The sequence below is a fragment of the Podarcis liolepis genome (assembly GCF_965112155.1).
Source record: "Podarcis liolepis genome assembly, chromosome: 16".
NCBI classification, from domain to species: domain Eukaryota; kingdom Metazoa; phylum Chordata; class Lepidosauria; order Squamata; family Lacertidae; genus Podarcis; species Podarcis liolepis.
Genome location: NC_139567.1, coordinates 25,002,044 through 25,025,068, shown reverse-complemented (window position 1 = coordinate 25,025,068; position 23,025 = coordinate 25,002,044). Strand labels below are relative to the sequence as shown.

Sequence of the window (23,025 nt, the reverse complement as noted above, 5' to 3'; positions counted from 1 at the left end):
TCTGGCTGAAGCAAAGGCCTTTCTTTTTTGACCAGCATCAAGTTTTCTATAATAAGCCATTAGAACAGGCATCCCCAAACTTGGTCCTCCAGATGTTTTGGGGCTACAACTCCCATCATCCCTAGCTAACAGGACCAGTGGTCAGGGATGATGGGAATTGTAGTCCCAACACATCTGGAGGGCTGAGTTTGGGGATGCCTACATTAGAAGTTCACAGGCATAACTTGAAGGTGGTGGTGGTTAGTGTTGTTCATACACAGCAGGGGCGGACTTTGGTATATGGCACCCTGAGCGAGGACAAAATTTGGCACCCCTTGCCCCATCTTTCTAATTTTCACAGTAATTCTTTTTGGCACAGTTGCTTTTTTATGGATCTTCTCAGTAGGTACCCACAGAAATACAGGTTGATGTTGTTGTTACTATTTTGTGCCACCTTGGCTCGGTGTCCTGTGCAGGGGAACTGCTGGCACTGCCCTAAATCCAGTGCCATACCCAGCTTTTGGTATTCAGACCACCCTGCAGTGGCAGTTCCATTTTTAGGGTTTGAGGCTAATGGTCAGGGGTCCCTTTACCTAATTTAACATGGATGAAATGTCACCCATTCTTCAACATTACCTGCAATGTAAGTCATTTTTACTTCTCAGGGGAAGGGTACAGCTCAGCTGCAGAGCATCTATCTTGTACCCCCAGAAGGTCGCAGGTTCAACCCCCAGCATCTCAAAGTAGGAAAAAAGACTCCTGACTGAAACCCTGGAGACCTGCTGCCAGACAATGTAGATCATACTGAATTTGATGGGCCAAGGGTTTGACACAATATAAGGCAGCTTCCTATGTTCCTATGGACTACATCAATTGTAAAAATTTCTAGAGGGGTAGCCATATGTGTCTATGAAAGTAAATGCAAGAAATAGTGTTGTAGCACCTTAACACATTTATAATGGTACATACTTGGAAGTGTCTAGGAAATATGTCACTCTCCCTGCTTCCTAATTTGGGTATTTTAGACTTTTTCTAATGGAGTAGCCTAGATTAGATAGTGTACAAGCTTTGCTTTGGAAACACTGAATGTCAAGTACAGTTTTTTAAAGGAGTAAAACTTTCTAATGAAGGCCAACACAAGACCATACTAAATTAAACCAATGGTTAAACTAATGGTCCATCTCACCCTGTTTTCTGTCTTCAACTGTGAACAGATTAAAATGGTTTAGAGGAAACTCTTCAAGTATTTAAGGAAGTTACCAATTCAAAGTCATTTATTCCCAGCTTTTAAAGAGATGAATGGTTTGGGGATCCTCTGAATGTAAAATATGAACTGACTCAGACCCTGCAATCATCATTCTTTGTGTGCCTCCTTCACAAGAGGTCAGAGGGTGGCAACACAAGAACAGGGCTTTTCTGCGGTGTCTCTCCATTTGTGGAATGCTCTCCCCAGGAAGGTTCACCTGGCACTTCATTACATATCTTTAGATGCAAAGTGAAAACATTTCTCTTCAACAAGGCCTTTGACTGATTAAACAATCTATGACCTTTTAAATGTGTTTGTGGGCCAAGCGATTATTATTATTTTGTTATTATGTGTTTTTATGTCGCAAACCACCCAGTGATCTTTGGATGAAGGGCAATATATAAACATCATTATTTAATAATAATTATAACAATAACAACATAGTGCTTAAGTAAGTTTTACTCAGAGCACACCCATTGAAAACTAGGTTCATTCGCTTCGGTGAGTTTTCCCTGAGTAAACCTAGTTGAGTATCACCCCACTCTTTCCTATTAAACGCTAATGTTATGGCCCATTGATTTGTCTTTTTACAAAAACTAAACTAAACATGGTACCAGGTGATGGCATGCTGTGTTAGCCACATTTCAAATTCTTACCCAGACTCTATAATTAGGGCTCAAATGGCTAAGTTTTTTCCTGAAATGTCCAGTTCTTGTTAATTGAGCATAGGTGAAAACTAGGCTAAAACAAGAAAAGACTAATATGGCTTCCTTCCAGAGTGTCCAAAGACAAGAGGAGAAAAAGCACCTGGAAGAGATACATGGTTTGCCTATCTGGCACAGTATTCTTCTTGAATGCCAACAGCAAAGGACAACTAAAATGAGCAGTTCTACTAGTCAGCAATGGCAGAAATCGGGAGCTATGATTTCTCTGGATCTTCCTTCCCAGCTGAAGGTTGGAAGAGTAGAGGAAGAAATGTAAGGGTGAAGTGGCAACCCTTGGCACTGGAATGAGACACCGAGCTGGAAAGGTACAATGAGCACAGCATTACCTCAATAAATAGAGTCTCTCCCCAAAACGCTGGATTACAGCCTCTAGGATTTTGAAGCTTTTAAGCACAGAGACCCCTCCTTCTCCATTTTAAGGGATTGCCAGCCACCTCAAAACTCCAAGAAGGACCTACGCTTGAGTGATACTGCTGCATAGCCATTTGCAAGCTGAGTCAATGAAAGATGCTCCCATCCTGCCCCCCAAGCATTTTCCTACTGCGGTGCCAGGCTCCACCACCACCACCACCAGCAGCAGTAGCAGCAGTGCAATGAGGTAAGGAGGAAGCTGATAAAAGAGCAGGGCACACACCAGATAAAGGCATCCCTTCACCAGGTTTGCGGGGGACAGCACAGCTTGTCTACACAGCGGATTTTCACCATGCTGACAGGAGAGGGATGGAGAAGGGAAAGGAACAAGGGAGAGGAGGCACAGGTTGGGAGGTAAGGAGAGAGAGGTGGGAGGAGGGGAGGAGGCAGGAGAAGGAGGGGAAGGAAAGAAGAGGAAAAAGTAGTAACAATGGAGTGAGAAAAGAGAGAGAAAGCAAAACGTAAGGTAGAAATCATAATGAAATAAGAGAGAAAAAGCAATCAGACAAAGAGGACTTACAACTTCTCCAAGCCAGAGCGAGTGTGAAATGCATGCAGAGAACTGGCACATGGACAGCCTTTAAAGGGGAAAACTCTTCTCTTCCAAAAAAGACAGACAGACAAGAGTCCTCAAACTCCAAAAGATGTACACCAGAGTGACAACTGTCAGGGCATATGCAAGTCCTGGCCAACCCCCACCTAGGCTCACATCTAGGGCTATTAGCAGAAAGCCCTGCCCCACTTAAGGGAAGAGCACGCAGGACACCAGCTTGGCCTTGTGGTTTTTGGGTTTCCCATTGCAGAGATGAGATTAACTGTGAGGGGACAAGGAGGCCTGTCCTTGGCTAACAGACATTCACAGTGAACTGAGTGCACACACATAGCTTTTTATATCCGAAAGGACTGCAGGGTGCAGTACTGCACACCCACAATTCAGCTTCCTGAGAACCAGTGCTTCGCCCCCACCCGAGAACCAATGCTTTCAACCATGAAAAGTCAAGTTTCTAGCCCATACGGACACAAATATATTTTTGAAAATGTGTGGGCAATGCTTGCTGAGATCCCAGAAGCCAGACAGGGTTTGTGCAACAGTTAAGAGGCAGGATTTTAGCAGCCTGCTCTCCACAACTAGCAAAAACAAAATAAATTATATGAAATAAGAGCATCACACAAACTTTGCAAATATTTGGTGAGGGTACCTTATCCAGCTTTCATTGATGCAAAATTTGAATGGTCGAATGTGCAGAAAGTTGAGTGTGTGTGTTGTACATACAGCCCAGATTAAAAACTGAAAAGAGGGCGATGACAACGCAAATCAAACCAGGCCATGGCTCAGTGGCACAGTCCTTACTTTGAATGCAGAAGGTCCCTGGCTCAGTTAAACAGTTCAGGTAGCAGGTGATGATAAAGACTCTCCTCCCAAGATCCCGGAAAGCTGCTGCTAGTCAGAAAGGATAATCTGGGCTAGAGGGAGAAATGGTCCAAGCTGATTCAAAGTGGCTTCCCATCTTTTGGTCATGTGATCTACCAAGGCAGGAAATGGGGAGCCTGTGGCCCTCCAGATATTGCTGTTGAGGCTACACCTACCATCATCCCTCACCATTGGCTGGGGTTGATGGGAGTCCCAAAACATTTGGAGGGTGCCAAGCTGCAAAAGACTGCAGCACGGGGTGGACTAAGGAGCCTGGTATAGCAGTCCCATCCAAGCTGCCACTGGGTATTAATGGGCCTTCCATTAGGGAGGCCTAGAATAAATCACCCAGGATCTTAAGTGTAACTTGGCCTGCAGTTCCCCTGGCATGACCTTGTATTGAAATCCATTCCCCAGTCCTCAGAAGACGGCACTGGGTTTTTTATGTTGCAGAAGAGAGAGTCATCCAGAGACACTGACGGCAATGCTCCAGATGCCTGTCCAAATTTGTCTGCATCCCCGCCGTGGAAGTGAGCTGATCTAAGGCGTCTGCACAAATCTCATAAACCATGTCCCTCTTCAGTTTTTATGGCTCCATAAAACAGTGGGGTTGTGTGCGTGTGTGCTTGCGGGTGGGGATGGCTGTATACTGACCTGGTCATAAAGTGCCCAGCAACGCTTCACCCACTGACAACTTTACAACCCCAAATCATAAAGCTATCACTTGCCTCTCTTCTTTATGGAGTCTCTTTTTAAATAACAACAGAGTATGCAGTCGCTTATCATCTGCCGGTTTTCACACAGGGCAGAAATGCCCAGCCTCTCTCATTTAAGGAGAGACTCCTAGTAGATCAATGTTGCAGGACATAAATCAGTGCCTGCACAATTTGTGGTCATTTTTTGGGCAAGCAAAGCCAACCAGGCCTTTACAGCAGACTACTAAGGGTTCTGTCAAAGCCTCTCCTTTTGCTATTTTGCTAAGAAGAATGGTGAGAACAAAGAGGTTTCATCCAGTATTTGGCATGTTGCCACCCAAGGGTGGCGGTTTGAGATTCTGTCAGTGGGTCTCGCAGACCCTCCAAGTGCCTCTATTTTCCAGGAAAAGTCCCAGATTTACAGAAGCCATCCTGGTTTCTGATTTGATCCTGGAATGTCCCACTTTTTCTTAGGACATCCCTATTTACATTGGAGAAATGTTGGAGGGAATGGAATAGGATGTGCCTATTTTCATCGGAAAAATGTTGCAGGGGGTGTCTTCATTTTCATCAGAAAAAAATTGGAGGATATGGGTCTTGCAAAAGGCTCCTCCCGCTCCTGACAGCCAAGGTGCACAGGTCTCAAGGCCATGACAATTATTATGGCACCTGAGACAGAACATCCCAAAGCCCTGCTCCCTGTCCCCATCACTAAAAATAATTATAAATGAAATAGAGGCATCTCCCAGTTTATGCAGCGGTTTTGTTCCAGGCTTCCCTGTGTGTAAATGGAGCACCCTGGAGAGTCCTATTGGCTCACAAGGAGACCCTCCCCAGAGCCCAAAGAAGGTCTGCTGGTGAGCCAGGAAGACTCTCCAGGGTGCTCCACATTTCCAGGTTCCACTTCTGGGTTTGTGGCATGTTGCATGTGCACCGTCACATCAAATATAGTATGCATAAATGGGGAGTTAGCAGTTTGCTGCCCTTTCATGACACCCAAAATCAGCTGCTTGGGGTGGCTGCCTCACTCTGCCTAATGGTAAGGCCAGCCTGTTCATTAAGTATGGGGAAGAGATGGGTAATATAATCTCATACACAGCAAGCTATATGGGAGGGTCTCTGAAGAACGGGGTTTGGAACTTCTGACTGGTATGGCGGTTAAAAGTGTTAGGCTAGAACCTGAGCTCACTGCTTCAGTCGCATTGCTCCACTTGATATCCATTTATTGTGGTCCTTCTTGGTGACGGGGCGCACTCTTGAGGAGCAAGGGGGCAGCAGGGGGGAGGTGTGAGAGGTGTAAATAACTTTTTAACTTAGAAAAGCTGGTATCACTGGATCAAGTTAATTAGTTTTGTTGAATTAATTAAACTAAATTGGATTTTGGATACATGTTCAATTTATTGTTACTAAGGCAAACTGCTATTCTTAGCAATGCTTTTTATAGAGTAGGGGGCACTGGGGAAGAGTTTATGGAATCAAGGGGTCAGTGGGCCGAAAAAGTTTGGCTGATATAGAGTCTGTGCTTATAGAGAGAGGGAGATGTACAAGAGAATGGGGAAACCCAAAAGCCACAAGGACTAAGTGTGCAAAGGTTTGTCCTGGATTTTGCAATACCTTATTCCCCTTTAAAGGAAATGTATAGATATATAGATATATGTTATTGAAAAGAGCCCCCCTCCTTTGGAATCCCCTCCCATGCCCCTCTCCCCAACCACGCCCCACAGCACCATCCTTCCAGACATTGATCGCCCTTACCTATTGAGCTGAGGAGTGGCTTGTCTCGACAACACTGCCCAGATAGCTGAGATTAATCAAAAACAAAGCAGTTATCAACACCCGCAAGGAGCCAAGCTCCACAAGACATCAGCAAGTCAAACGGAGGAGGAAAAAAATATATAATAAAATAAATCCAAAAGGAAAAGTGAGGGGGAAAGAAACTGAAACACAAAAGAAGCAAACAAACAATGCTGGAAAAACAAAGGGGGGAAAGAAATGGAAACAAAAGAAAGGATGGTGAAAGTGTATAGAAGGCATGGCTTCAAAGCACAGACAACAGGGCGCTAACACAGAGAAAGCTGCAGACCTGCAGAAAGCTTCAGGCTGCAGACCTGAAGCCAGCTCAACATTCATTTCCTCCTTCCAGGGAAGCCTGGGAACTGCATTTGCATGAGGAGGGTAGGGCCAGCCTCAACATCAAGTAGGACAGTGAATGGTTTGGGGGTACCATTAATGGGGAGAAATTTGACACATTAAAATTAAATTTGACACACTTGTGAGAGGGTAAAGGTGGGTTAGGGATCTCTTAACAGGAAGTGTTCAGCTGAAAAACCACTACAATTCCCATGATTCTTCGGGGGGAAGTCGTGGCAGTTAGAACGGTATGAAGTTTGTAGTGTGGACGTGTCCTCTAGAGTAGTGTTCTTCAACCTTGGATCCCCAGATGCTGTTGGACTACAACTCCCATCATCCCCAGCCAACTAAGCCAATTGTCGGGGATGATGGGAGTTGTAGATCAACAATATATGGGAGCCCAATATTCAAGAACACTGCTCGAGAGTGTCCTAATATGTTCCCATATGTGGTCTTTAAGTGGAAGTCTTGGATCCATTAGGTTTCAGATTGTCTATACAAGCATAGGTTTAAAGTAACAGAGGTTGCTTTCATTTTGCTAGTCGTTTACAGCACCCTTCAGCAGTTTAGTGCAAAGACATGTCTCTTATCCCTTGGGTCCAATATCCTGAAGCAGCAACCAATAACCTTGCTAAATGGGTCTCCAAAGACTTAAGTGCTTCCAGGTACCAGAGAGTATAGGTAGAATGCAAGGATGTTTGGCAAGGGGGTGAAAAGCCAGCTTCCCACGCTATACTCAAGTCTCACACCTTTGCTCTACAATGACCCTACCACAACCACTGCTTGGGATCACATACCAGGCCGACCACACAGTCTAACCAGCCCACCCTTTGTTCCTTGCTTGCTGTTGAGTCACTTCTCCCTCCTGATCCAAATTGATTTACACATGTTTCCATCAAGCCATTTGGGCAGGGGGCAGGGTACCACTACTCATTTCCACAACGCTGGGGGATCAAGAGAAGGGGCAAGGGGAGTCAAACTCCACTACATGGAGAACAAAAAAATTGTTTCAACAAAGACAAAAGGATGGAAGGAGAACGCACCTACAGTTAGTGTGAAAGACAGAGGTGTGGGGAGGAGAAGGAAGAAACGGAAAGAAAGAGAAGACGCTTTGCCTGGTGCAACCCTGGTACCTGGAAAACCAGCTGCTGGAGGTAATTGGCCAGCTGCAATCCCTTGCATGGACAGGATCCGAGGGTGCTGGCGGCTTCCTGATTTGACTTCTGTGTGTTTGGGGTAGATTTTGACTTTTTAAATTTTTTGGTCCTCTCCTTACAAGCTGTTCATGTGGCTAATGTCTTTGTTTCTCTCGCCTCGCCCAAGTCTTGTGGGTGGGGCTGCAGCACCCCTTTTGGAGATGTTGTGGAAAAAGGCGGCTTGTGCGGCCATGTTTCGTTCATGGAAGATGACAAACCCTCTCGGGGGGTAAAAGAAGGATGTGAAGAAGGCAAAGAGCGGGCCTCAAGGCCTTAATGTCCCAGGAAAGTAAACAGCCAGGAACTAGAAGAGGAAAATACTGGTAATATCTGGGGCTCGCTGACCCAGTTGCAAAGCGAAAAGAAACACCACCTGAACCTACAGTTTTTAGACATTTGGACACCCTCTTCATTTCATCCCAACACGTGACTCCCAAACAAAAATGAAAGCTTCAATATTTTTATTTCTTGTGATGGGGGAGGAAAAGGGAGAGCCCTTGAGCTAACCAACAGTACACAATTCCCAACAGTCCCAAAGGCCAGGGACCCTATGGATCTAATCGCCCATGCTGAGGGGGTAATGGATATTGGCAGGGGGTGGCCCAACACTGCAAAACTTGACTGGGGAAGGGAGGGGGGAAATAATACTAGAAATCCCAGCTGGAGGCCATCTCCAAAAAAGTTGCTGCAGCGTGCCTCAACATGGATTCAGGTGATGGTGGCAGGGGAAGAAGTTGTGGGGAAGGGATGGGAGCAGGTGAGGCAGGGAGGGAGAGAGAGGCTGGGGGGGAGGGGAAGCAGGCAATGTCCACACACACACACACACTTACCCCGAACTGGTTGTTGGTGTCGGCTCCGGCCTAAGAATGTCCTCCCCTCCCCTCCTTGGAGAGGGGATTTGTCCGAAGACGTCTATGGGCTCCACGGGCAGGGAAGGGCACTGAGGGGGGGGATAGCCGGTGGCCAGAGAAGTGAAAGCCATGGCTGGCCGGAAGCTGGGGCTTCCTCCCCGGCTGCTCTGAGCAGGGGATCCTGTTGACGGGGTGGACTTGCGGGAGAAGCTGACGGCTGCCGGAGGCTGCAGAGTGATCTCAGACATCTCCGCCTGGTGGATGAGGCCCGGCCGTGGCCTGGCCCGCGCCGTTAGCTCTGGGGAGCTGGTGCGGGAGCTGAGGGGGCTCTGGGTCAGGGGGGAAAGCCTCGAAGGTTGTAGCACCACCTGATGTAAACTGGGCTCAGCCCTCCTGGCTTGCCGGGGGCTGGGCCGAGGTCTGGGTTGGGGGTCGTACCACCTGGTGTCCAGGCCAAATGTGCTTGTGCCGCTGTGGCTGACTGACTCGGACGGCCCATGGTAAGGCAACACAGGTATGCCCATGCCTTGACTGGTGTGTCTTAGCTGCCCTTGACTCGCCATTGGTTGCATAGGTTTGTCCTGCCATTTGGCGGTGGTGGGCATGGAAGGTTGGCTTCTGCTTGGCGACTTGCCAGTCCAGCTCTTTGGTGCCTCCAGGGCCAGGATGCCAGGGTAGGATGTGGGGACCTGGAGCGAGGAAGGTGGTGGTCCCCTAGGAAGACTGGCCTTTGGCTGCAGGCTCTCGGCCATTTCGCACTGGTGGAGCTGGTGGGGGAACATGATGGGCGACGATTCCAAGCCGCTGAAAGGGAACTCGGCCCTGCCCCATGGCTCGGGGGACCGGCCCCCCGTCGGAGTCTGGGTCAGGGGCAGCGTGCTGTTGGAGGCGTTCTCTCCGTTCTCCTCAGGGATGGTGGCATGACCAAAAGGCCCCTCTGGGTGCAGAGGAGGGGAGGACATGACAGAACTGAGGGGGCTGACCTCCGGCATGTAGAAAGGCGGAGGGTCCATCTCGCCGGGGCTGCTGCTGCTGAGGTAACCGTAATACGGGCCGTGGTGGAATGGCCTGGGGGCAGGAGGCCTGGCCTGGCCAGTGGCTTGGAGGCGGCTCTCCATGGTGCCCGTCCCCTCCAGGCCCCGGTGAAACCTTGGGCTGTATGCTGGTGGCTGAAGGTAAGACTCCTGGCTGGAGGAGAGAGGAGTCAGCTGGGACTTGAGGGCTGTCACAGAGGCAGGCATCACAGGGTCGTCATTCTCTTCATCGGACTGGCGGAACTCCGGGTACATGTCCGTCTCCTCCACAAAGGGGAAGCCCTCTATTCTGCGGGTCTTGAGGGAGGGCTCCATCTCCGAAGGATCCATGACAAAACGGCCGTCTGGCCCGCGGCTGATGAGTTCGATGGGGGTGGTCGCCTCAGCTTCTGCCTCAGCCTTGGAAACACTGTACTTTTTGCTGCTGATGGCTCGCTTGGTCTTCTTGTAAAGGGAGAGCTCCTTCTCCTTGCTGGGGCTAAGCATCCGCTTGCCAGGTGGGCCCTGGTCATCGGAAGATTCAGAGGGGGGACGGAGCGTCCGGATGCTCTCGGGGCTCACTTTTCCAGAGGACAACCTGTGCCATAGAAAAGGGGGGGGGGCATAATTTTAATAATGGATCACAGAGGAGACCAACGTCTGTAGTTTGCTTAATACCACAGTTTGAATAAAAGGATGTATGAGCACTATATAACATAAACCCCTTAACTGGATGTAAAATGAATAAGCAGAAGTTAGGGTGGGACATTATTATTAATATTACTTCTCCTTTGCAAAGGCCACATTCACGTCATACGTTTAAAACACCACAATACCACTTTAAACAATCATGGCTTCCCCTAAATAATTGTGGGAGATGAAGCTTGTTAAGGGTACTGAGAGTTGTTAGGAAACCCTTCTATTCCTACATTTCTCAGGGTGGTTTAACCATTTAATCCATCTTCCCAGGGAACTCTGAGAAGTGTAACTCTCAAGGGGAATGGCTGCTTTTAACTGATGATTTCATAGATTTTCTTCTGCTTTTTTTCCCCAACACACAGATACTTACGGAGACTCTAAACTCTTTCTGCAATGGGTTATTGAGAGAGGAGGGTCTGGAAAATATAAAGGGGGTGTGGGAGAAATAATTAAAAGAGTTGAAAGGACAACATTGAATGAAGCACCCTATTTCTTACTTTTCCAACACTGAAAAACAGAACAAGAAACTCACCCTTGCAGCCAATGTAAGCTGGGTATCCCCACTATTACAGGATGTTCACAACATTAAATGTTTCTCCACATGACCAGATGCTGCTGCACATATCATCATCATCTATTAATTTATACACTGCTTACATGTCAAAATGGTTTCTAAGCACTTTACAAGTATAACATCAATTATAAAACACACACACATGCAATATATGCAATAAAGGAATTCCATAAAAAAAAACATTAAAAACATCCATCATTAAAATACACAAGAAAAAAAGCTCATTAAAAATATTATTTAAACAAAACACAAAGTTCGAGTTCCGGGAAATGCTTGCCTGCACAGGTTTGTCTACAGAAGCCAGTGGAATGCCAATACGATAGGGCCTCTTGTATTTCAGCAGGGAGAGCATGCCCTAACACTGCATATCAGTGTTTTATAGTAGCACTGCATATAAAACTAGCACATCAGGGAGAAGGCGACGTCAACTTCTTTTTTCCAGACATCAAATGCTTTGTGGTATTATTATTAAACGTTTGGTCATGCGACACCCCACCCATTGAAATGAAGGGCCATGACTAACTTAAGCACATTAGTTTTAACGGGACTACTCTTATTATTATTACTACTACTACAATTTATTAACCATACTTTGCCATAAGGTCCCAGGATAGGATACAACAATTAAAACACAATGCACTAATATTAAAACACAGTATTACACAACTTAGCTGGATACCAAAGTAGGCAAGTGGGGGTGTAGAGAGACATTTTAAGACCACATTCACACCATCCATTTACCGCACTGATATACCACTTTAAACAGTCATGGCTTCCCCCAAAGAATTCTGGGAGTTAGTTTGTCCAGGGTGCTGAGAGTTGTTAGGAGGCCCTTATCCCCTGCCCAGAGCTACCAGTCCCAGAATGGCTTAACTATCAATTCCTCCTCACAGAAAACCCTGGAAATTGTAGCTCTGTGAGGGGAATGGGGGCCTCCTAACAATGTTTAGAACTTTAACCAACTGCAGCTTCCAGAATTCTTTCGGGAAAGCCATACGTGTTTAAAGTAGTATCATGGTGCTTTAAGTGGATGGTGCAAATGCGGCCTACGTTTGGTGGAGGAGAAATAGTTTGAACACATATTCTGTACCTAGGAAAGCAAGTGTCTTGGATTGCAGCATGTTTATCCCAGAACTACTTCCTCGAGATTTCTGAGTATAAGGCTGTCTTGACGCCTAGGTGATTATTGCCTTAATTTTCCAGGAAATGCAAGGTACAGACTCACCTTTTTTGCGCTTAAGTTTCCGTTTGCGTTGCTTGTTGACGAAGCAGGCAGCTAGAGTGCTGAATAGGATGGCAGCCGCGAGGAAGCAAATGGTGGCAACTATTCCAGCCAGCACAGGCCGGGCCAAGCCTTCATCAGTCAGCTCTGGCTGTGGAAATATGTCTGGGAGAGACAGAGAATAGGGGAGCCTCTTAAGACATGGCTACAGGCACTTGTTCTTCAGGGAGACCGTCAGAGTAAGAATAAACAAATGGAATTCCTTCCATCATCTCTTCACCACACACATTTGAGGAGATTTCATTGGAAAATGGTTGATGCTGCCATGCTGTGGTAGGCAGTTTTGAAGAGGTTTGGACAACAGTCAACATCTCAAACACATCTCCATGTGGGGGGGGGGGAACAAGGCTTTTGGCTCCTTCAACATTTAACAGGTCTGTTATGGCCGTCTAGAAGTTGTTGAACTACATCTCCCATTAGCCCCAGCCAGCATGGCCAATGGTCAGGGATGGTGGGAGGAATAGCCCAACAAAATCCAGAGAACCACAAGTTAAGCTGGATCAGGCCAGGAGCACTTCTAGTCCAGCATCCTGTTCTCACAGTGGCCAACTAGATGCCCAAGGGAAACACATAAGCAGGATCCAAGCAAAATAACACTCTCCCCTCCTCAGAAGCATTACTGCCTCCAATAGTGGAGGCAGAGCATGGCCATTGTGGCCAGTAGTCATTGATAGTCTTACCCTCCTCTATGTATCACTCAGATTTATGCATTAAATAATTTGGCAGAAAAACAAAACTGAGTTCAAATTCTTCATCTGGCAGAGAGGGCCAGGACAATTCCTCAGTTCTGAGGCCATTCTCAAGAAGGACCCATTCCTTGTGATGATCTTGCCCATCCACAGATTAGGTTTGGCTGGTGAAAAAGCTTAATGGAAGGTGGAGAAAGCACTTCCTTACCTGTGCTGGATACGCCGGCAATGTTGCTGGGTTCACTGATGAGGTCTTGCATGACAGCCAGAACTCTGAACTCATACCATGTGTCCTACGGTATGAAATATGTGCATTATCAAACATTGCCTGACAACCAATGCTGACATTTGTCATGAAAAATGAATGCCACCACAAACTGTGGTCAACAGTAGGACTCAGTTTTTAATTGGAAACAATATATTTTCCCAGTGGTGGCAAAGGAATTGGCTTTATACATGCAGGGAGAGTAGCCACTTTTAGTATCTAGAGTCATTAGGTTGCAACACTTGTAGTTAAGTCAGAAAACAGAGTATTCTAGGGTCTCCGAAGAGATAGTGAGTGTAGCAATTAAGCCCCCAAAATGTATTTAGCGGGTTTCCTTAGGGACCATTTAACACCAAACATATATACACACATATCACTTGATTACCTAACACTTGCTTCGTAAAACTGAATTCACAATACCATTTATACCCCACCTGTCCACAGTCAAAAGGGCCGTCCAGGTGGCTTATACTGGTAAAAATATATAACATAAAATTAAACATAATAAAAGAGAACAGAGAGAATTATTATTATTATTTAAATGGAGCACAGAGGATTACTAATGCATTGGTTCCACTTCAGAAGCAAGACCAGGTAATTTGCAAGTCCCAAATCCAGGGAGAAATTTTGATATACATAATTTTTAAAATGGAATTTGGATGGGAATTTCAGAAGCATCTCTAGTCCGGAGAGATGGATAGTATGTCAACCACTCTTCTCAAATGAAAGATCAGTGTGTTAGAAATTTGCATCATTAGGGCATCATTTCTGGTGCTCCAAAGGCCTATTTGCCAAGGAACCCTTTGCAGTCTTCTGTAGAACCTCTTCTACAGAAGACTGGGGGCTATGCTCTAGGATAATGTTCTTCAACCTTCGATCCTCAAATGTTGTTGGACTTCAACTCCTATCATCCCTAAGCTGGCTGAGGATGATGGGAGATGTAGTCCAACAATATCTGGAGACCCAACCTTGAAGAACACTGTTCTGGAATGTACAGACAAGCTCATATTCAGTGCTGCTCAGGCTTCCTGGAACCTCATTTTGTTCCTCAGAGAGCAGCCTGGAACATACCCAACACTCCTCTGTGGCAGAACATTGCAAGGAAAGATAAACAGTTTGGGAGACAAATTGTCTTTCAGGGAAGCTTGTCTATTATTACTAGCCTTCTTATTAAGGAATTCCTATTAAGCTCACACACTTAATTCACTCCAAGATTTCCCAGAAAGACCACCACACTGTAAGGTTCAATCTGTCATCCACTTACCTGAGTCAAATCCTTTGCAAAGAAGTCACTGTCACTCCCCAAGATGGCATCATCTAAAATCTCCCATCTTTCTCCAACCCGAAACTCCATAATATAACGGTCAATCGGAAAGCTATGATTGGCTGGGGGAAGCCATGACAATAGGACTCCTTGCTGCGTCCGATTGGCTGTTAGGCACCTTGGTGGAGTAACCAGCACCAGGGGTTCTGGAGTTGTGACAGGGAATGCTGAAGATAAAAAAAAAATGTTGGGATAGAAGGGGAAGGGAAAAGAAATATTTTTAAAACAGACACAAGAAACCTATGGGGGCGGTGATGGGTCTTGTGTTTTACACTGGAATTGTGGCACATTTGCCAAAGTGTTTGACCACTTCTGCTTTAAAAGCTCTGCTATTTCACCCTTACTGTCCCTTATGCCCAGAATGTTTTCCTCAGAATACCTGCTTTATGCCACCTATCCTGCTGCCCCTTAACTGCTTCCTCAAAGCTCTGCTCTTCCATGACACCTTTGGCTCAACCTTTTACTTTTACTGAGAGTAAGCACAGCACTAAATTTCCATGTGCCCCCCCCTCTTTCTTAAGATGTCATCACCAAATTCTGCTTGGCAGTTCCTGAGATCAATGAGAAGGTTTTTGTCTATGCTTGGATGCAATTAGACACCATTTTGAACCATTTGGAGAACCCTTGAAAGCTTTCTGGTTTCTTAGAATTCCAGAATAACACTGGGTACGACGCTGCTAGTAATTCATTCTTTCGGTTTATGGAACCTTGGGTCATCAAGGTCCTCTTCTGAGTCTCACCTAAAGTATTCACAGTGACCACCTCACTGAAGGAGCTTGTGCCTAGCTTGTTTTGGGCCAAGACACTGAACTGGTAGGCAGTCTCCGGTTCTAGATTATCCATGAGGAACCAACTGGGCCCAGTTGGCACTGGGAAAGAGAGCCAGTCATGAGGTCCAAATTGTGCCCGCTTCATCCTGGCAAGATAGAAGAAAGACAATCGAAGGGGCAGGTTCTTTAGAGGGAAGAAATCAAAGAGAAAAAAGAGAACAAGAGAGAGAAAAGAAAAGTGTAGAGAGAGGAAAAAAGAGAGAGATAATTCCTTAATGAACAATGGAGCTACTTGGGGTTGGATCTAATGACACCCAGGACTCTGCTAAATACAAAATTCTGCACCAACATGACTCATATTTCATGGCAAGGAATGCTTGATTCTGCGGCCAGACTCAATCCAGCACATTTGCATTATCACTCCAGATTTGAATTATTTATTTTGCTCCTGCTAGTTACATGGGAGGGGAAAATGAGACCTGAACCCCACACCCTCTGGCTTCCCACAGATCTTATTCAGAGACTCCCCTGATTCCTGCAAATGCAGCAGGTGTTGCCAACAAGCTTTCAAACCTGTTTTTAACCATCATATGGGCTAGAAACCTGATTGTTGATTTTAATGAAGGGTGACACATCAAAGAAGTTGAATTCTGCACCCAACACTTAATGTAATGAGTTTCTTCTCTCACTCTCTTCACACACACACACACACACACACCTGCAATTTTGTACCACTAAGGTCTGTGTGCAAGTTTCTAAAGGCTTGATCTGTTTCCACAGCAGCAAAAGAGGAGGGAGATGTAATTTGGTTTTTTGCTTGCCACTCTAAACCTGGGTACAGATCTTTCCATCCAATCGGATGTAAACTAATGAAATGATGACAGCCCCCAACAGTACAATGATAATCGGAAATGATATGTTTTCATCCAGCCATCCTGCACCCATGGGTCTCTTACCGCATCAGCCCTGATTATTTGTCACGGCAAATCTAAACATTAATTACTGATGGCCCTCTCCATGGCACACGGTGCTAGCTTTGCTAACGGATAAGCAGGTGGGAGGCTAGGCTGACTCATACGTCATCAGCGGGACTGCCAAATTAATGCCAGAGCCAAATGCTGCCTTCAGGCTAGGCTCACCTGAGCAGCACCTCCCATGAGGACCACGGCCAAGAAATGATTTCATTCACTCTGGTCGCATTCCAGACCCTGCTGATGCCAACTGAATGGAAGGCAGAGCATTGAAAGAAGGCAACGGGGATTGCCCAGGGCTGTCCCTAACATAAGGAAGAGTGAGGCAGTCACTGCAGGCAGCAGATGCTGAGGAGTGAGGATTGGGTAGGGCTGTTTGCGCCATATGGCCAGGTTTGCACCCCCTAAGTGAGCCTGCTGTCCTTCAGGGCAGTGGAGGTTGCTGTTTGGCATTGAGATAAGATTCCACTGCTAATCTGGTCAGCTTCTGTACATGAACCTGAGGGAGCCACAATCTTTGCCCTTTGCCTCAAGGAACAAAATGGGGTTGGCCCATTGAATTGACAATTCTCCTTTGCACCACTAATCCTATGTAATGTTTCCACCGAGAGCATCTGCTTCTGCAGAAACAGAGCTGCTGGCGGAAGTAGGTGCAAGTATGTGATTAAAGTGAAGCCAGAGCAAGATCCAGGCAGCCCAATAAAAGCCTAGACAATGGGACCATCGGGACAGCAGCCCATAGGGCAAAGGCAACAGTGCCTGTCAGGATCCCTCCAACCAGAGTTCAACCAGAGCCTTTCCAAGGAACAATTTGGGAAGACGTGGGTCCCTTTTAGGTCCGAGCAGCTTCAGTCTGTCTTGCTCTGCCCCTCTTCACAGTGACTGGTCCCTGTCTTTTCCTGTTCCTCTGTAACATCTCCTGTAGGCAAGCTTTGCCTTTGCAGCAAAGCACCTGCTACATGCAGGAACTCTGATCCTTACACTGCTCTGCTGATCTGACTCTGCTACCTCCTCCATTCCTTTTTAATGTTATGCAACAGAAGATGGCAACACAACAGTGGTGCTAGTGGAAACTCTCTGTGCAATACATTGCACCACTTGTCATGCAACAAAATTACCAGCAACCTGCTCATGCATTCTCTTGAGCGACAACTTTCCGCTGGAGCAAAGCATTTCAAGGGTGCAACAAGTATACCACTAAGTGACTTTAATTTAGCACGACTTTGGATTACAACCCATAGACAACAGTGGAAGTGGATAAGGCCCTATGGAGCAGGCAGGCAACCTCAAACTGCATGAGGCCCTCCCACTAACGTCAATAAAGCCCTCTGCAAGCAAGCAGTTCAGACCTCTGGCAGATCCTGGCAGACTGTCGGATGGGGAGAAAGGAGGCAAGGGTAGGGAGAAAAAGGAGGTAGTCTCCTTTTTGCTTTTGCCCCACTGCAGGCTTCATGTCTGCTCACAGTTGGCAGACTCTCTCTGATAGATTACCCCTGTTGGAATACAACCATAGACCGAGAAAATGTTGTCATTTCTTGCCCTAAAGGGAAGATCCAGCTGCTTCAAGCTGCACCACATACACCAAAAAAAACACCAAACTCAACTGCAATTCACTTGGGGAGAATAAATGAATAAGAGTCCAGCAGGAAAGAGACTCCCAGGATGTAAATTAAAAGGGGAGGGAGAATTTAGCATGGCACCAATAAGAAGCTCCAGTGGGTAATAAATTGCAACTCTTTGCTAAAGATGGAAGCAAACAACTCCTTAGGGCAGTGACTTTGAAACCATGTCCTGGAGCACTCTGGGCTTCCCCAAAGCTCAGTTAGTTAGGAGGGTGGGAATCAATAATGGTGAAAGACAGCTCATCTGTCATTTGCAATCTCCCCCTGCAACGCCAGATGTTGGAAGGGCACTGGGTTGTGCTCAGTTTTAGGTTGTGCTCAGTTCATGCAGGGCCATAAGGAGGCTCAACAGACGCAACCAGGGACCTGCATGAAATAAGCATGCCCCAGAATCCTCTGCGAGGGCACCGGAATCCCTGTAAAAGAAATGCAGGGCTTCTTCAGCAGGTGAGTCAGCATGGAACAGGTTCCCTGTAGAGGGGAAAAAATGTTTATCATTTATTTATTACATTTAGATCCCACCTTTCCTCCAAAGAGCTCAAGATGATGGACATAGCTCTCCCCACCTCATCATTTTATCCTCCCAACAACCCTCTAAGGTAGGCTAGGCTAAGAGACAGTGACTGCTCCCCACCCCAGGGTCACACAGTAGCAAGTTTCATGGCTGAGTAGGGGATTTGAACCCTGGACTCCCAAATCCTAGTCTAACCCTCTAGCCATTGCATGCTACTCTTTGCCTTGGGAACCTTCCAAAAACGGAAGCATCTTGTATCGACAGAGCTGGCTTAATGCAGAAGCATCTGCCACAGATGCCTATGCTCCTTTCCCGCACCCCTGGGGGCTCCTTGCGCAGACCCAAGCCAAAGAAAATTAACCTATTTTGTTTTAAAGGTTCTGAAAACATCCCTGTTTCTCAACAATGTGATGGGGTAAAAATTGCCAGGACAGCTGACAGCAATCTGGCTGTTCCCCTCCAAGGTGAGACACAGCTCACAGAGTGAAGATGGTTTAATCGTTCCTTTGCGATGATATTTTAATCACAGAGGCAGCTGCATAAATTTTGTACTCTAAGCCTATTCCCTTGATTGATCTGTGTTCCTCCACCCCCCACAACACCCTTTTCCTTTATCCCACCCCTATCTGCCATCTCTCCTTCCTTCCTTCCTTCCTTCCTTCCTTCCTTCCCTCGTTTTGTTTCTTTACATAATCATATAACCCTCACTTTCACAAGCACTACCTTTATCCTCTTCAGGAAGCCAGGTAGATTTTATGATGGGGAAGCACATAGCCAATCTCTGCTCCATCAGCAACACACCATCCTCACCCCTAAGCTGGTCAGCTTCGACCATCAAGAGGAGGGAGGAGAATAAGAGGAGAAGAAAGGGTGGGGAGAAGATCCCCAAGGATTTGAGATGAGAAACGCAACTGAAATGCAGGTCGCTGTCACCTCTACTTTTCCTTCAGAGTCAACAGAGTGACAGAATGTCAATCAGCTTGGAGGTCTCTTTCTGCCAAGCCGTGTGCAAGGCAATGAATTTGCTGTGCTGCAGCAACATCTGAGCACCTGCCTAATATGGCAAAGAGCTTGAAATGGGAAGGCATGTAGCTGCCTTACACCAATTTGCCCATCTAGACCAGCACAGAATGACAACAGCTTTCCAGGGCCTCAGGCAAAGAAGGGTCCTTCCCAATCACCTGCTGCTACCTGATAGTTTTGATGCAAGGGAACCTGTGGTCCTTCAGATGTTGCTGGACTACAGTTCCCACCATATCTGGCTAGTGGTCATGCTGGCTGGGGTTGACAGGGGTTGGAGTCCAATGACATCTGGAAGGCCAGAGGTACCCCACCATGGTTTTAACTGGAGATTCTGGAGATTGAACTTGAGGTCTTCCACCTGCCATGAATGCAGTTTACCCTCTGAGCTATACTCCCTTCTCTGGAATCCTGGTGCTCTCTGAGCTAGCTTGTGCTGATAGGCAATGTAGCTACTATCTGTCTACCTATCCCCCACAAGACCTGGGATATAATGATCATGAATAAAATCATGAGCTATAAGCAATTGTTGCGAGGAAAAAACAGGGAGGGGGAGAACAATCTATGCCACCTTGAGATCCTTGGAGGAAAGGTGGGGTTTAAATGACAAAATAAAATAAACTATGGAATGGGAGAAACCACTCAATAGAAACTTTTAAACAAAACTGGGTGTCTTATCTTTTGTATAGGAATCAAAATCAAACAGGAAACACTTGATGAAACCATGAATATATGACTGGCAGGTTGCATTCAACTTCATGAGACACAAGCTATGTGGCAGCAAGTGCCATAGTTTATCTGCTGCATGAAGTAGGACATTATTTTATCAGTCCTGAGTTTTCCAACATTCAGCTTCATTGGGGGTTCACAAGTTCTCATGTGATGAGAGCGGGAGAAAAACTGTCAAAGAGCAACTGGAGGGGGAATCAAGAGTGTGATAGCAGTGGGGACAAAGTGCCAACACCCCCTTCCCCCAATGCCGGGGTTCTGCTCCAAATGGCCCCTACTCCAATCTAAGCACACAAGGGCCAATCAAATGCTTGATATCACCTCTGGTTTGCACCTCAGGACGTCTGGGCCTCGTCAGTGCCCAGAAACCCACCTACAACACCTTGAGTTCCATTATAGAAACAAAGACAAGAGATAAATGTATTAAACAAAGCACATGAACAGCCTCACAGTAGTGGATATAGGCACTACCGAGAGGGGTGGAGAAAACCCTATTCTGTGTTAATCTTCTTCTTTGGAAAAGAAGTATTGGGTACACCTGACACCCTTGCTGGCTCGCTTAGAGTGATTGGCATTCAAGCACATCAGGCTAAAAACAAGCTGTTCGGGGGAACTCCAGCCTGAGAAGGGCAAGGCCCCTTCCTACTCCGAGTTCTGGCCGAGTGAGAAAGAAAAGAAGCAGAGAGCAAAGCATGCTGGGATGACTCACAGAGGGCCGTACCAAACTGAGAATGTCTGTTCATATCCACCATCATAGCCAGGCTCCCAGGAAACATTGGCAGAGGTCATGGAAACAGTGATGCGCACGTTGCCTGGGGCATGGGGGCTTGTGCCTGAAAACAGGGAAGAGGGGGAGAGAAAAAAGAATGAAACTGTTTAAGATGCCGAGAGGAAATAATTAGAAAAAAATGGTTGCACATCAAATTATAGAGTTGTTTTTTAAAACTGACATAGGGAACCTTTTTCAGCCTGAAGGCCACATTCCTGCATGGGAAATCTCCCAAAGGCCTCATGTCAACGGTGGGTGTGGCCAGACAAACACCGCTCTCCCTCCAAGCAAGCAAGAGGTACCATCAGAACTCAAGGACATATTAGAACCAGGTAAAAGCAATAGAGGAAGGCACAGAGCATGGTCTGGGAAGGTGTGGCAGAGTCCAAAGGGCTAGCTGAAGAGCCACGTTCAGTCCCTGGCCCTGAGAGTCCCTGGCTGCTGCTGCTGCTACTACTACTACTACTACTGTTGTTGTTGTTGTTGTTGTTGTTGTTGTTGTTGTTGTTGTTATCTTTGAGATCACTACTGTTTTGAGATCATTAGTATGTTTAACAATCCTTACGATAATTTAGTCGAATTTTCTAAATTTGGGTAGCCTGCCCTATATTATACATTCCATTATCTTCATATTTCTTATTTTCTGTCCTTATCAGGACAAAGTACCAAGGCAAAATAAAGAGAGAGCACATAGCTGTTAAGAAGCAGAGGAAGAGAGAAGTGGAAATTAAAGGGCCAAGCAACCAGGTTCAAAGCTGGCAACCTTGTTTTGGAGAGGGTGTCACCATGCAACATCAGTAATTTTGACATTATTAATTTGAGGGCAGGGGAATGCAACAGCAGCACCCAGTGGGCAGCTTCCCTCTTTTCACAACCCTTGACAGAAACCTCTTCTGCAAATACTGCAATAGTCTTTGTCCATTGGAAGCAACACAAATCCATGGGTCACTTCATGAGAATGTGAGCAGAGCCCTCCCAGATCAGGAGAAAGGCCCATCTAGTATAGCATCCTGTTCTCACAGTGAACAACCAGGTGACTGTGAGGAGCCCACAAGCAGATTCTGAGTGCAACAGAAGTTCTCTGCACTTGTGATTCCCAGCAATGGACATTCAGAGGCCTCCAACAGTCGAAGCAGAATGTGGACACCATGACTAGTAGCCGTGGATATCATTATTCAGTGTGAATATGTCTAATGCTCTTCTACAGCTGTCCAAGTTGGTGGTCATCACTATGTCTAAAATGGATACACAACCAGTCCATGCAACCTGTACTTTAGGGAGGTTCAGCTGCTCACACCATTGCATCAGTGTGGTCTGTGTGCTGCATTGGGGCCTATGGACCTTCCAGAACCACATTATCTTTAAAAAGATACATTATTTATTATAGGTCTATGTAGACATGACTGCTCACAAACTCCACATTATTTCTAGGTAAAATAGAGTGTGATCCAGGGAAAATTCAATATTCTAAAGCCAAAGAGAACCCCTTAGAATTTAATGAAAATGATCTATAGGTGGTACATAACACCAGTCAAGCTTGCAAAAATCTATCATCTGCCCGATAATAAATGCTGGAAATGTAATGAAACTGAAAGCACATTCTTTCACCTTTAGTGGACATGCCCAAAGATTAAGGCATTCTGGGAGATGATCTATAATGAAATGAAAAGGGTATTTAAATATACCTTCCTGAAGAAACCAGAGGCCTTTCTCCTGGGCATGGTCGGCCAATTGGTGCCAAGGAAAGATAGGTTTTTTTTTTATGTACGCCACAACAGCAGCAAGAATACTTATCGCAAAGTACTGGAAGACACAAGATCTACCCACCAGGGAAGAATGGCAGATGAAGTCGATGGACTACATGGAACTGGCGGAAATGACTGGCAGAATCCGAGACCAGGGAGAAGAGTCGGTGGAAGAAGATTGGAAAGTTTAAAGTATATTTACAAAAACATTGCAAAATTAATGAATGTTAGAAGGATGCTGGAATGAAGTTATATGGTTTTAGCAGAAATGTAATAAAGAATTAAGTAAAAGCTGATTGATAATGGGCCAAAATGAAAAATTTAAGGTTAGACCGTTAAGATAAATTATAGAACAAAAATTAAGAAAGATGGAAAGAATTTGCTGAAACAATTAA

The 23,025-nt window shown here is 46.0% G+C and overlaps 1 protein-coding gene and 1 long non-coding RNA gene across 7 annotated transcripts in view; one reads left to right on the top strand and one right to left on the bottom strand.

The window, feature by feature from the left end:
• IGSF9B (immunoglobulin superfamily member 9B) overlaps positions 1 to 23,025 on the bottom strand; it is a 118,413-nt gene that overhangs the window by 9,131 nt on the left and 86,257 nt on the right. For 2 of the 6 annotated variants that reach the window (XM_083479168.1, XM_083479167.1), the window contains exons 12-19: positions 20,826 to 20,949; positions 15,231 to 15,406; positions 14,431 to 14,657; positions 13,110 to 13,194; positions 12,156 to 12,317; positions 10,727 to 10,772; positions 8,624 to 10,255; positions 6,223 to 6,268 (exon numbers count right to left, since the gene is read on the bottom strand). In XM_083479168.1, the coding sequence (XP_083335294.1) occupies positions 6,223 to 6,268; positions 8,624 to 10,255; positions 10,727 to 10,772; positions 12,156 to 12,317; positions 13,110 to 13,194; positions 14,431 to 14,657; positions 15,231 to 15,406; positions 20,826 to 20,949 (2,498 nt within the window). Of the gene's footprint in view, positions 1 to 6,222; positions 6,269 to 7,730; positions 8,098 to 8,623; positions 10,256 to 10,726; positions 10,773 to 12,155; positions 12,318 to 13,109; positions 13,195 to 14,430; positions 14,658 to 15,230; positions 15,407 to 20,825; positions 20,950 to 23,025 lie in introns of all 6 variants that reach the window. The other 4 variants (XM_083479165.1, XM_083479169.1, XR_014519952.1 and 1 more) reach the window with 3 other exon arrangements.
• The window catches only part of LOC310695342, a 362,862-nt gene continuing 359,159 nt past the window's right edge, over positions 19,323 to 23,025 (top strand). Inside the window, exon 1 of the long non-coding RNA XR_014520019.1 lies at positions 19,323 to 19,692. This is a non-coding gene — a long non-coding RNA (uncharacterized lncRNA). The remainder of the gene's footprint in view (positions 19,693 to 23,025) is intronic.